The sequence below is a fragment of the Limulus polyphemus genome, unplaced genomic scaffold (assembly GCF_000517525.1).
Source record: "Limulus polyphemus unplaced genomic scaffold, Limulus_polyphemus-2.1.2 Scaffold507, whole genome shotgun sequence".
Taxonomy (NCBI): Eukaryota; Metazoa; Arthropoda; class Merostomata; order Xiphosura; family Limulidae; genus Limulus; species Limulus polyphemus.
In genome coordinates this window covers 399,807-414,846 of record NW_013666117.1, presented here as the reverse complement: position 1 = coordinate 414,846, position 15,040 = coordinate 399,807, and the positions used below count along the sequence as shown (strand labels likewise).

The following is a 15,040-nucleotide window of genomic DNA, read 5'->3' as shown; positions in this document are numbered from 1 at the left end:
TACGTACGTACGTACGTACGACGACGACGACGCGTCGGTGCGTGTGTGTGGTGGTGGGGGGGGGGGGCCTGAGCTGGAGGTAAAACATGGTGGAAACTTGTATAACCTAGTGGAAGACATATGGTGCTGATGCTAGACAAAAGATTCAATTCCTGAACTGCAGAACCTGAACCCTGTATACAAAACATAGCTAGGGGCAAGATGAATTCACTATGAAAATGTGGAGAAATATCTCAGCAACCACAAACTTAGGCATCCATGGACCTGGTGAAGAATGCCAATGTAGGGTGAGAAAGGACTCCATTGTGGACTGTGGAGAAACAAAGAATGGTTTGAGATGAGAAAGACAATAGTCTGCAAATCTCTCCTTGTCTGAGGCACAACAAATAGACAGGAATATAATCCCAGAAGAAAGGGATCAACTGTTACTACCACCCCCATGATCAGTAACTCTGAAGGCCATGAAACGAAAATCCATACCCCACTGGTCAGGTGGAGGTGGAAATACCACAGGGTGAGAGGATAATGTAGGTGGAAAATGGAGTAGAAAGACCAACCTCGATACCAGAACCCAAAGTGCCCATGGATCTGTAGTGAAGGAATACCAGGTGTCCATCAATAGTTGTAACCTCACTCCCGCTGACCTCCCACCCCCTAATAGGTTGATACTGATGCCATTTTTTTGGCTTTCTAGTTATGTGATAAGAGCCTTTAACAATTCAGCTAAACTCATCGATGTGATTGCAGTGAAACTAATTTGAAACTAAATTGCAAAATTAGCACTATATCTTGTACAGAAAACAATGTAATATAATACATCATTTGATAGATTAAAACTTTAACTTTCTATTGGTTATAAATAATATAGGATAAAACATAAGAGAGAACTATTGTCAATTTGTGAAAGAGAGGATGTGGCAAGTGAGTCTGATTTCTAGTTTAGTGCTCCTTAAACAAATAAGACTAAATGTTTTGACAATTATACTTTCTATGAGTAACACCTATATTATAATGAGCATTTTGCATTAAGTTCTGTACTTCTTGAAGAGGTGGTAAATGAATTAGAGAAGAGGTAAGACCTAGAGAGCAAATTTAAAAGTTCTCACTCTAGAAAAGATTGAGGATTTCTTTAGATATTTGCTTATAAAATTAAAACTTACATAATATTAAAACTTGTTTTATTAAGTACATTTTAATTCCATGTTTATTCCTATACATTGATAATAAAGTAATTTTAATTATATTTTGAATGTAACCCTGTGAAAGGTTGCAACATGCACACTTTGACCTACTCATTTCAAAAGGGTTAAGAACTATTGAAAGATTTTATGAATTATTATGTAGCTAAATTTATAGCACACTAGCAAGATTTTATATTTCAAAAACTTTATAATAAATATCAGTGCAGATTCAAAACCTATTAATATATGTACCAATTTATACTAATTTGATATTCAGGTAAACAAATAGATACACGTAATACTTCGTACTTTGCTTCATTATGCTGGAAATCAGTAATGCAAGATAGAGATTGTAAAGAAGTGCAGAAAAATCCAAGTAATGCCATTTATTTCTTAGTGAATAACTACAAGCCTCATTTCTAATGCTAAATCATAAGACAATATCTTAATAACTGTAAACCTTTACCAAATACTGTTTTTCTTAGGTGAATGTCACTTTTTAAATTTGAGGCTGAAACTTAAAACAATTTTGTATTGATAAACTCCTGTCAAACTAGTTTAAAATCTTCATTTGTTTCATAATAATTTATTTTTGGTACTTTCCACTAAGAGATTCATTTTTCAGAATTTCTTGTACAAACTGGAAAGATTTAGACATTTTAACAAAAATGTTAAAAAAAATCACCGTTACTTTCTAGATAATAATTAACAACATTTTTTATGTCAGCCAATGTTTTGCCATTATAGATTCATTAGTGGTACAAGAGCTGTTTGATGTTAATGCATATTTTCACATCAAACAGTTCTTGTATTACAAGCCCTGATGAAGCCACAATGGTCAAACATTGGCTGAAATTTCTTTTTTACCATTATCTGGAGAGTAAAAGTCGTTTTTTTTTGTAACTTTTTTGTAAAACTTCATTTATCATATAAATCTCTAAGACATTGTATTTCCACAAAACAAAGAAAATGCTTTAGCCTGATAGAAATTTTTTCATGCAGTTTTGATGTGAGTTATACTTAATGTCCCATCTTCGTAAATTTTAGACAGTATTTTTATGAAAAATATACTTTCTGGTTTCTATTAGGTAAAATCATGCATACTCACTCCTTTAAAGCAGCTATAAGATCCACAGTACTCCACTCCTTAGTTTCTATACAATTAATAGCAGCTGAAACCTGTCCTATTTGTAATTTTTGAAAAAAATCATTTTTCTTACTTCTTTCTTTGGCTCCACTAATGAGCATTGTCCATGAATACAACCTAAGTGCATCCACTGAATTTATAAGCTGTAAAACTTTTTGATGATTCAAAAAATGAAAATAGTTTTGAATGAAAGAAGCCATCTTTAAATCATCTTTATTCTCTAAATGAAGGTCAAAATTTTCAAAAACCAGTCCATCCTCCTGTTGGCCATGTCCCAATTCCCTAACTTGCTTATTCACATAACTGTCTGATGATGATGATATACTATAATGGGTATCACTCTTATCATTCTGCAAACTTTGTCTTTTCTTAATTTTCTCCTCGTGAGGCATTTTAGTTTGGGTATCACTATATGCAGGTATAATAATAGATTCGTTGTCATCATGCTGATTATCACTAATTAATGGAATGCATTTTTCCTGAGGTACATGGAATGTGCCTGGTACAACTTGCTGAGATAAGCAAGGTCCATTTTCGGATACCATTTCTGGTACATCATCACCTGAAACACCTCCTGTCATTTGTTCTTGACAAGACTGTTGCTTTTCTTCTTGCAAAAAAGACTGAGAATCCTGAAGTAGGTACTTCTTCAGAGATGATGATTTTATATCATCTGGAATGGTTTGTATATAATGTTTACTTGAAGAAATATTATCTACATCTTCCAAACCTGGTCTCATAATTTTATCAACTGTATCAACAGGTTTTTGAAAGTCCATTTCAACTTGTACCTGAATGGTTAATTCATGAGATGAAACACAAGATGCAGAAGCACATTGAAAACTGTCTGGTTTCAAGTCTTCCTTTAACTTTTCAGTAAACACTGGTTTCAATGGAATGAATGAATTAGACATTTCAAGTTGAATTACATTAGTATCACCCAGTATTTGTGTCTCCAAACATAACATAACTAATTCAGATACTGCATTGTGCTCTTTATCATCCAACAAAAAAGGATCATCTACAAACACTACTTTTTGTATGTCAGATATTTTTGACAATCTGCTGGAAATATCAGAAATGTTGGAGTGCTTAAGAAATTCAGATAACTGTGAATCTGTAAAAGCAAACTGTGCATATGTATTGTGCAACAAATGTTCTTGAAGTTGGCTGGGAATGTTTTCATGGTTTGAATGTGAACTCTCATCCAAACCCAAAGTAACAGAAGGTACAGTGTCCTTTGTAGGCACATAATTCACAAAACTTGTATTATCAGTCTCATCATGTTGTACTCCATTGACAGTTTTTTGATGAGCTTGTTTACCACAGGCTTGCTTTAAAGCACAAACTAGAAAAAGTACTTGAATCTGAGTCTGATGAAGCACTGAAACCCATTTATCTAGTGCCAATGATCTATTTTTCTCATCAAACAGGATTTTTGGGTCTTGTAGTTGAAGGCTTGAAAAAAATAAAACCAACAAGATATGAAAATATAAGGGTAAAATTTAGAGGAATTACATCATATAACATAAATGTTATATTAAATGGCCAGATTAACCTTAGTAATTTAAACTTACATGTGGACCAAGCAATCAACCAGGTTGAACACTTCTGTTTTACACTTATATTACAACAAAGAATTATTCATATTATATAGTTTTAAAAAACTATAGGTTATTACAGCTTGGTCATAGTTATTACATTCCTAGGAGAAATTAACGGTTATAGTTACAAAATAAGATCATGTGTTTAAGAAAATATCATCATTACTCAATTTAAACACAACCTGCAGTTAGATATTATCTACTTCAGAATGTCATGTTTCTTATATTTTCTGTATAAAACTCAAGTGCTTTTTAAGTACTGCTCTAATAACATACATTACGTACATAACTTTTATTTGATTGTAATTGTGCAAATGTTAGTAAAATTACAAAGCAATGTTTCAGTTTGCTAGATTTAAACTACAACATGATTTCACCAGTAACTGTTCTACTTATAGTTGTATATAATTTCATTCTCTACATAATTTCTTATGTGCTAAATTTAAAAAAAATAAAAATATAAGAATTTCTTGGGAGAGGGGTCAACAATTTGACAAAAACACTGTCTATATCATTTTAGATATGTTAAAGCACTAGCAAATGTTCTTTTTTTTTCTTTTAAGTCACCTAATCAGCATTGTAGAAATATAAAATACAAAATCAGTAACAAATGTTCTCACAGTGATTTTCTACAGTGTATCTAAAATATTCAAGGCTAGTTTCCCTTTACAAACAATTGTTTCTAGCACTGGAATACACATCCTTCAACTGTATTTCTGCAAGACTAAACTTCAAGAAATGGTATTGAGTTGATTTTTATCCTCAGAACACAAACCTCTAAGGGAAAATTGCAGCATCAAACCAAAGAAAGAGTAATGTTAACTACAGATGCAGCTAGTTTGTGATAACTATTTAGGTGAAGTGTAAAGTTTCATTCAATTAACTCAACAACAACTCCAAAGTTGCTTCATATCTATATTTAAGAAAATTCAAAGAAGGATATTAAATCATAATTACCTTGTGTTTTCTGTTGCTTTCAAAAGTGGTTGAATACTAATTTGAGGTAAAAATGACCAGAAGTTATCTTTCACTCTCCTCTCTGATTCCATCTCCGAGTAACTAACATCATCAGTAGTCAAATGTAGAAGACTTGCATCTGAAAACAGAAAAATACAAAAATAAATTGTAAAAATGAAGTAAGAATATACTAAAAAATGTAAATGTGTTCAGATTGTCATTACAAATGCAACATAAAACTTAGGTTCATTGTATCATGTTCAGCCTTCTGCTCTACTGTTAAATAGAACAGACAATGATAAGTAGAAAAAACAATGATAAGCAAGTTCAGAAGAAAGTTCAGTTAAAAGCTTTTACTCCAGGGACACTTGAATCATTCAATTAAAGAAGTTCAAATAAAGATAAACTGTACTATTCACAAAGACATATGCATCCAGTAATTATAAAAGCAGGCTGAAATTTTTTGTTTTGATTTTAGTTTACTTTGTGATTGATTATATTTTATAAAAAGTTACAGTTTTTACAGTAAATAAGATTCGTGTTTAGAACAGGTACAACATTTTGATCACTGGTGTGATCATTCTCAAGTTCACAAGGTTTAATGGTAAAGAACGATTTAGTATTTATATATTTCACTTTTGTTTTTTGTTCTTTTAACCATAAATAAATAACCTGTCAATTCACGTAGATTGATATGTACATGCATAAGTAACCATTATGAATTCTAGAATTTAAATACATTGTCAGATTGTTAATTTAAATACTAAATCATTCTTTACTGTTAAACTTGTGTACTTGAGAATAATCGCATCACTGATCAAAACATTGTACCTATTCTTAATACAAATCTTTGTTACAGTAAAATCTGTAACATGTAATAAAATAAGGTGAAATTTTGTTTACCTAGAAATATGTATCTAGCTTTCTACTTACATACCCTGCCATGGGAACAAACTCTACTTTCTGTATATTCACTTAGACATGACTCAAATGTAAAAAAGCCTGAAGTTAATTATTACACTTGAGGTACTGATTATCTATGCTAACTAGATCAATTTCTCTGCCAGTCCATTCAAGCTATTGTCATTCTCTAACAATTTGCAAGTACAATGCCTGTTATATTTGGATATCATATTGATCGTGTTTTCATTTGAAAGTCAATATAGTTAAATATTATTTATTGGTAGTCAAAATCATATTTACTTTTATTTCCATCCGCAAGACTGTAGTGAAAACACTTATTTTTCTAACTTGAATAACAGAATTTTAGATTTATGTGATTTGATAAGACAGCCAGACAAAACTCCTTTGGAATTCACTCAATGTTTTTTTACAAGAAAACTACTGTTAAGTGCTAGATATATTGAAAATATTTTTTAATCAAAATTAACAATTTAAATAAGTCTTGCTAAATCTAATAAGTTTAAACCAAATTTTCAGTAACTGAAATTTTATTTATATAATAAAAATATCTTGATTTAGTTTTAACACTGTCATTGTTGTTTTAGGACTTAATTAAAAAATAGGTTGATTTATACTTGTCAGATTCAAATTCAAAAATTCATAATAATGTGGATGGTGATAAACTGAATGAAAGTCCTGGGTATGTTCACAATGAATACAAACTGATATTAATTAGACATGTTTACATACGACAAAGTACATTAAGTTTATTAAATGAACACATCTGCAGGAAATCCATATAAATCTATTACTTACTGTTATATTTGCACATGTAAATGTGGAGTTAAGTTTTCTTTCATATTTTAATTCAAATTTACTTACCTAAACGTGTTCCCATAGGAACAAAGTGAGGATGTTCACTATTTGTTTTTCCCTTGCTAACTCTCACATCAAGAAGTTCAGGTGTTGGCTCTGAATTCATCTGTTTAAACTTTGTTTCTAGATCCTTCAAGTTTTGTAGAAGTACCTTCTTACCAGATGTCAGTTTGCTGGAGATACTGAAAAACACCAAGTGATACTATAGTTGATATCAAGATAAATTACAAATAAAAAAGAGAAAATTATTTTTGCAGTAACACTAACAGAAACAAAATTATTTGGGTTGGAGCCCAAATACAGTTCATGATTGAAATTCTGAAAGCACAAAAACCTCTTAAGCTGAGTAGTTAAATACATAACACACACCTGTAACACAGTGTTTTAGCAGATTAGCTTCTCATCTTCAAATAGAATAGTAAAATTGTGTAGCCAGACTTAAGAACACTATTAATTAACATAGAATTAATGTATTGAAAAATCATCATTAAGCAAGTCATTATGCTTTAAACATACAAAACTATTTATGATATCACACCATTACCAAACAGATGGAGGAGCAGTGTTTCAGCTGGCCCAGAAAAATCTATTACTACTTAACTAACTGTCTTAACTGTTTAGTAATAGCTAAATCCACAGTGACAGTCAGTCAAGTACAGTTCACTTTTTTATTTGTATTACTATTTTATCACAATTACTACTTAACATTAAAAAAAATCATAAGTTTTTCAACCTTCTGAAACAAACAAACCTTTTTCACCTTGAGCAGTCTTTACAAACTCCAAACCTAATTATCTCTTAGTTTATTTTTAGTTTATTAAGCTGTTTTTTTTTACATTTGTAACCCTTTCACAATGGAAGCCCCTTTAAATTCTTTTCTGTGCAAGTCACAGTGTTACATTCAAAATTTAATTAAACACCTTCAGTATCAATGTATGTGAATGAAATTAATATTATAATGTATGTTATGATTCAAAGTTTTATTTTATCCAAGCTTTAAGTCCTTTATTTTAAAATAAACCTTTAAAAACTACTTAAAACTTCAGATATATTGTCCAACAAGCTAGGAAAATTCTCTACTTTGACTCTCTGTATTTTCAATAATACAATGGTAGTTGAGTAGAGGTACGTCTAGACAATAAGAAGTTTACACTACCTTTAGACTCAATCATTTCAAAGTTCTATGAATGAATACAGTTCAAACAAGTAATAAATTTTTTCAACCCCTGACAGCTGCCATGCCCACCTTCAACAGATTTATTTCAGCTTTATAGCCAACATGTAGATGTTTCATACACATGTGTATACTCATTAGAAAGAGCTCATTTTAACCCATATTCTAACAATGGTTATTTTGAAAATGTCATGCAGTTGTGGTCAGGGATTATATGTAACTGACTGTAGTATTGTTGGCTGCTTGACTGACTATAGCACTTATGATTGTTTCTTACCTAAATATGTTATATTTAGAGATACAGTTTAAATTGTAATTAGTTCTTACTATTATATTTTAGTTAATTATGTATTAGTTATGTTATAAAATGCATAATTAAAGTTTAAACATTTTTAAATATACACCATACTTTGCATCCATTCTCAAGGCTTACAATATTACACACTGAATGAAAATTTTGCTGAAGGGTTGCACATGTCTCCCAAAGAAACTGTGATATGCCTCGAGGGCGCTGTCGACTTATGTCGAGATGAATAATAAGTGGTAAAGTGCAAGAAATGAAAATAAAACATTAAAAATTAATTATATCTGAAAAGGAAAAGACCTGAAATAACGAATTTAACAAAAGGAAAATCTTTAAAGATATTCTACAAGATTTTTTCTATTTCATAATTTTATATATTTCACTGCATTGTATGTTGATTATAATAGCTAGAGTTTGTGATATGGTAGAGAAAATGAAAAATAAAAGATAAAATTTACCTTAAAAACTTTTGATATCCTTTTAGGAAGTTCTAGATATTATGCAAATAAAATATGAAACTACAAGATGATTAAAAGTTTTTCTTTACTTAAAATGAAAATCAACTTCCATTTGAACTATTTTTAACAGTTTGAGTGCAAATAACTACTATTAGAAGGATGTAATTAAAATAATGTCATTCTTTTTGTACAAAATACTTATATACATTAACAAAATCTTCCGAGATTTTGGGAGGAATGCTCAGCTACTGTATGTTTTTTACATGTATGTCCTTCCCCAGTCAAAATGATACAAAATGTATCAGCCTATGCTGAAAGGGTTAAATGCATGTAAAAAAAAATACCCCATTCGGCATTGAGACAAGACATCAACAATCTGCTTCATTAAGCTAATTAGAATAACAGTTTGGATAGAAACTAGACCAGTGTTTCTTAACTACAGTGCCACACAGGTGCTGTGGAATTCCTCATGGGTTGCCACAAGGTTTTAGTACAATATTTACAGGGTAAACAACAGTTTCAAAGATTAATAGTTTTTTATGTTTTTTCAAGTGAGGTTCCATTATGTATATGGTTATAGTTTTCTTAATATGAAAATATTTTTAGCTGTAATAATGATGTTAAAATGGTTTAAGTGAAACTGGTGTTGGTATGCTCTCTTAGACACATTATTGTTCAATAACAAACCTAATTTGAGAATGTTGCCTATTTAGATAGGCTTAAAACTTAGTTGTTTTTTTTTATACTTTAGGGAAAAACCTTACATTTTGCTCTTAGTGTACTGCCAGAGGAGGAAGAGGGTTCAGCATTTAATTTTTTTTATAAATGTTTTATTAACATCAATTTAAGTACTAAGTTGAATTTATGTTTAGCTTTCAATTTCATATTGAAATTACACCAATTACACCCACACTCCAAAGAAATAAGGAGAGATTGGGGTTACTAAGTTCTATAAAAACCAAGTTATCCCTCAATAAAAAGTACAAATCTTATTTAAAATAAATAACAGTTATCCTTTAATGCAAAGTGTTGTTATAAACTCATAAATTGTAAAAGTGAAAAAAACTAAAAAAAACCAGCCAAAACAGGAAAAAAAATAAATATATATATACACACACACACACACACACATATATATATTCTAAGTTTCACTATTATACTTTGGTAAGTGGTATGATAAGCCTGTTTATTTGCAAAATATAAGTTTTTTCTTAATTTTCAGTATCATTCCAGCCACATTAGAATATAACACAAATACAGTGTCACTTACTTAGATTTATATTAGTGTGAGAAATGTCCCTTTCTTCTAAAGTACAATATTTTTTTAAATATGTTTTAAAAAACACCATACATCAGTATGTTCTTTATAATGTCTAAATGAAACATTAGTTTGTATCAACATTACCAAAATCTCTCCAGGAGATCATGAATAACTCGAGTGTTTACTATAGCATTCTTCTTATGAGTATAACCAACTGATCAAGCAGGTTATATCACATCAGGCAACCCATAGTGACAAGCAAGCATCCAAGACTTGAGCTCATCCACACAAAAAAGAATGTTAAGGGGAGTAATACAAGAAGCATCTAATTTTAAATTAAACATTTTAATATTTTTCTTACCTCTTGCAGTAATTAGAATCCCCAGTCTCTAGAAAAAAGATATGTATATCTCCCACTAGCTTACTGAAACTACCCATTATTGTATAGGTCTGATATAGTTAAACCAAAAACACGCAATCAACCTTCTTGCACCACATATACATGTAGTTGAATCTAGGGATAACCATAAGGCAGCTGCAGAACACTGTTTTCATCCTAAACCAAGACAAGAAGGAAAAGTAGAATAACCATTTTTCAGCTAACCAAGTCAAATATTCTATCCAAATGTGATTATTTTTCTAACCATGTCTTATATATATATATATATCTTGGAAAACAGAATCCAATGCCATAACAACCTCAGTGAAATTTCAGGAAGATTCAAGCAACTGCTGTGTCTTGTTATAATTCATACATAGAAAGAATACACAAAATCCTTGAGACAAGAAGAATATGATCAGATTCAGCACTAGTGTGAGGGATAACAGTTAACAGTGAGCCATAGCCTATGCTACAAGTGATGTACAAAATATGTCCCAAACAACCCTTGTCTGCTTCCTCAGTGAAAAGCAGAACAGGAAAAGTAATAACAAATACCAACCTTAACTGGTGTAAAATAGGAATGCCAGTCTTTACAAAAATCAGAATCTGAGCAGAAACATATATATGAATGATTTCATTTCTACAGTCACTTTTCTGCCATGAACAATATTGAAGTCTTCAAAGTAAAGTATAATTAAATTTCTGCAACACCCATGGTTAACAAGACTTCTGTATTGGGATGCCATTCAAAACTGTTGTGTTCTGTTTGATGCTTGTTTTTCTTATTTTCAACTTTAGCTTACTTGATGGGTATCATTCAGCAATTAAACATTTGTTGTTTTGTAGTTCTTTTCTGTATTACTAATATTTTGTGTAATTTTGATGTTAAGGTTGTGATGTGCCAGAACTCCTCACTGGGACATAATTTATTCTAACAATTTTTGCGATTGATTTTTTTTTTCACCTTTAAGTGTATTGCTTAAGTAATACACTTAACTGTTTTTTTTTGTCTATTTCCTTTTTTTGTAAGGGTGGTATTCTAGTATGGAAATCTTTCTCACATGCTTTTCCTGATACAATGTTTGACTGGAGCTGGGTGATTAGTACAATTTGATAATCAATTAATCATTAGGTTCATTAACCAATTAAATTCAAGTAATCAATTATTCTCACGTGAGATTTGGACAATTGAAAAAATGATAAATAATAATAATCAGAATCACTAATTTAGATTATTTGTTTATTTTTGTGATATTAATCAATTTAATCATAATTTCAGTTAAATGATTATTTTATGTAACACTAGCCAATGTAACCAATGCTTTGAGTTAATCAATTATATTCATTAAGCTAGTTAATTGCTCAGCTATATTCTAGATACCTTTTCCCATCTTTCCAATAAAACTGATGTTGGCTGTTCCAACTTCTGAATGGATGGAATAGCTATCAACATGACTTAAGATCGGCTAATATTTTATTCAGTTTTATGAAAATTGGTTTAACTACAGCTGCAGAAGTATAAATGCTTAAATGACTACAATCTTGTCAGTGTCATTGTTTCATTTCATCCCATAACAAGTTTACCAGATTGTTTTATACACCCATGTAAAACATAAAAATTGAAACTTAAAGATTATGATCATAATGACATAACCTAGAGTTAAACTCCAAAATGATTCTAACAAAATTGGAATGGTTAGCATCTCTGCATACAGCCCACATGGGATACAGCAACTGACACACGACCTGACTCTTCTTCCTACTGCTAGATTTAAAAGCTCATACTTAGAATAAAAAATAAAACACATTCATAAATATATCTTACTCCAACAGTTTATATAACATTAAAAATAATATGTTCCTAGACAGTGGATAATGATGACAGAAACCCAGCAATACAAAACACAGAATATTCAGTTTAAAATTCACATTCAAGTGAGTCATAACCTGGAAATTTAAACTCTGAAAGACTGGAAAATGTCAAAAACACATTACAGTCTGTCTCAAAAAATCAAAATAACTGATAGAATAAGCTCTCAATCATGGAAGTGGTAACAAATGGAGTTTACAATGTGTTTCCTCAATATATCTATTTTGTCAATGGAAAAAACTATAATAGCTTTTAGTTGACTTGGTATAACTGATGATTAACAGCTTGACAAGGTAATCTCATGTGATCTATTAACTAAAGAGCGGTAAATTGCAAAAAATGACACCCACAAAGATGGGGCTTCTGAAGCTTTAACTGACCAAAAAAAGGTATTTGGATTGTGTTAAGAAACATTTCTACAGGAAATAGAAAGGGTTATCAGAAATAGCCACAGATGTGCTGATCATTTGAGGACCATCAAAAGCACTGCCACATTCATGATTATTTCCATTGTTTCTTGAAGTCAAGACAGAAAGTACATAGAAGATTACAGATTACTTAACCACAAGAAACTGTGTTCATGAACAACTAAGTTTCACAAATCCAACTGAATGACAAAGCCAGTTAGTCAATAATATCCATGCATCTAGAATTCGATAAGCATAGAATCCACAAATAAACACTTGTGAATGAATAGACACAACATAAAAATATTGCTACAATGTATTACCACAGCTCTAGAAAAAGTAAAGACATTTATTATTTTAATATACTGTCAACTTTCATATCCACATAGTCCTCAGTCACCTCGTTGTGATCTCACAAAAAGTAAAAAACAAGAATAATATAAGACAACCTTCAACTTCAAGTTCTATAACCATTAAGAAGTTAGCTGAAAATGAATCTCAAAGAAGGTTTCTAGGTGAAACAGAAATGACGTGTCATCCACATGTAACCTTGGGAGATGTAAGATGCAATATATTGAAAATACAACTGACACTATAGTATGAATGCTCACACAGTAATAAAAAAAATCAACCACTCTTCAAGTACTGAGAAACTCTAAATGGATATGATACAAAATCAGAAGCTACACAATTCTTGTGAATTACACAAAGGGCCAAGGTAAGTCCAAAAGAAAGAAGAAAATGATTGACTGTTTCTTCCCTTACCGGAGTAGTTGGTGCAGGTTCTGGCATTCACCCTCCCCTCCTCCCCATCTTGAAACTCAGAAACATAGGGTCTTAGTTGAGAAGTAAAAAAATGATCAAGGGTTACAAACCTCCTGCCCTCAATGGGCTAACAAAAAACTGAAATACTGATCATGTATATTTGAACTGCAAGTTCAACTGCCTTGAAATTCAGAAAGGATTGCAAATCAGGAAGTTCACAAGAGCAGTTAAGCTGATTCCCTGCTATGTGATGACTGATACTTAGTACTCAACACAGTCTAAAGAACTTTCCAATCTAAGACCCATTTCCTGAAGGGTTGGACATCAAAACTGAGAAATCTTGTATAAACATTTCATTAGTAGACTTAAAAAAATCTTTGTTAAAAGTTGACATCTTGTATTAATAGATAGTTCATGTGAGTGAGAGAGAATAAAATAAAACCTGCTCATGAACTGATGTAAGACATTTGTGAAGGAACCAAACCTTTCAAGAAACTAGTTTACAATCTATGTAAGAGAAAAAGTATGGATGTATTACATGCTATAATACTAAATACCAATAAAAAAGGTACAAGGTTCTCAAAATGATCCTACAACAGCTGAACTGAGAAATGCATAAAACATGGCCACTTTCCAAGATGTGGTACAAGCATCTAATGAAGGAAGGTAAAATTGTTTGTCTTCTGTGATTACAATATAGTTCATTAAAATTCTATTAGATGTTATAATTAAAATATGATTTCATGAAAACAATTCAAAATTAATGCTTTATTTAACAAAGACTTAAATCCAGCTTCAGAACATGGAAACTTAGTCTGGTATGTCTAGTAAGATCCTAGAAAGCAGAAAGAACAATAGTCGTAATATCTTATTAAAACATAACACTAAGAATGAGGTGTACACTTACAGTGAACTTGTGATACAGCCTAAAGTTTGTCAAGCAGAAGTGACATTAATGAATATACTTACATGAAGAATAAATATAAAGTGACACCAGAGGAGGTGTATTGTTGTAGAAGTTTGAAAACATATCATTTTTTGCATAGGGCAATCAAAATATAATCAGCAGGTGAAATAGTACTTTATGATGTAAAAGATAGGATTTATTTAAATACTATTGTTTATTGTTTGGATATTAATAATTAATTTCCAGTGTATGGTAATCTATGACATTAAAAACCAAAGTATGTCATTATGAAGGATAAATTTGTTAATATCAATTAACTATTCCTCAACAGTTATATGTATTTCCTAAAAGGTAACTGTGATTTCCTTACTAATTATGTCATTTCTGTCACATAATCTCAGGAATAACTAGCAGTCCACAAACATTAAAAAGCTTTTATTTTTCAATGATTAACTTATTAAAACCAAAATATGAACAGGCTTGAATCTATCATAGACATAAGCATATAGCTGGTGCAGTCAATGTGCATTGAAAGGATTACTTGTCTCACACTTGAAAGGAATCATAACATAGTATTACCTCACACTCAAAATCAATGTACATATCAATACAAGTAATCAAATTCTGAAGCACAGGCTTATTTTGAGATGAAATGAGACTGTCTTAGTTACAACACCAGGCATACTTAAGCTATATTCTAGTGTTTAAGACTTGGACACATGATCATAACAGCACACAAAAGCTTTTTTTTTAGGTTGATTACAAAGCACGGGCTCAGTCCCTGGGACCGACCTTGTAACCATTTTGTGCTTGTTATAGTTTTCATGCTATAACTTTTAAATTA

At 30.9% G+C, this 15,040-nt stretch overlaps 1 protein-coding gene across 4 annotated transcripts in view; it reads right to left on the bottom strand.

Annotated features, from left to right (window-relative positions):
* The window catches only part of LOC106458744, an 80,348-nt gene that overhangs the window by 23,242 nt on the left and 42,066 nt on the right, over window positions 1-15,040 (bottom strand). For 3 of the 4 annotated variants that reach the window (XM_022385049.1, XM_022385051.1, XM_022385050.1), the window contains exons 12-14: window positions 6,675-6,850; window positions 4,890-5,028; window positions 2,290-3,786 (exon numbers count right to left, since the gene is read on the bottom strand). In XM_022385049.1, coding sequence (XP_022240757.1) covers window positions 2,290-3,786; window positions 4,890-5,028; window positions 6,675-6,850 — 1,812 coding nt within the window. The remainder of the gene's footprint in view (window positions 1-2,289; window positions 3,787-4,889; window positions 5,029-6,674; window positions 6,851-15,040) is intronic. The other variant, XM_013918283.2, reaches the window with a different exon arrangement.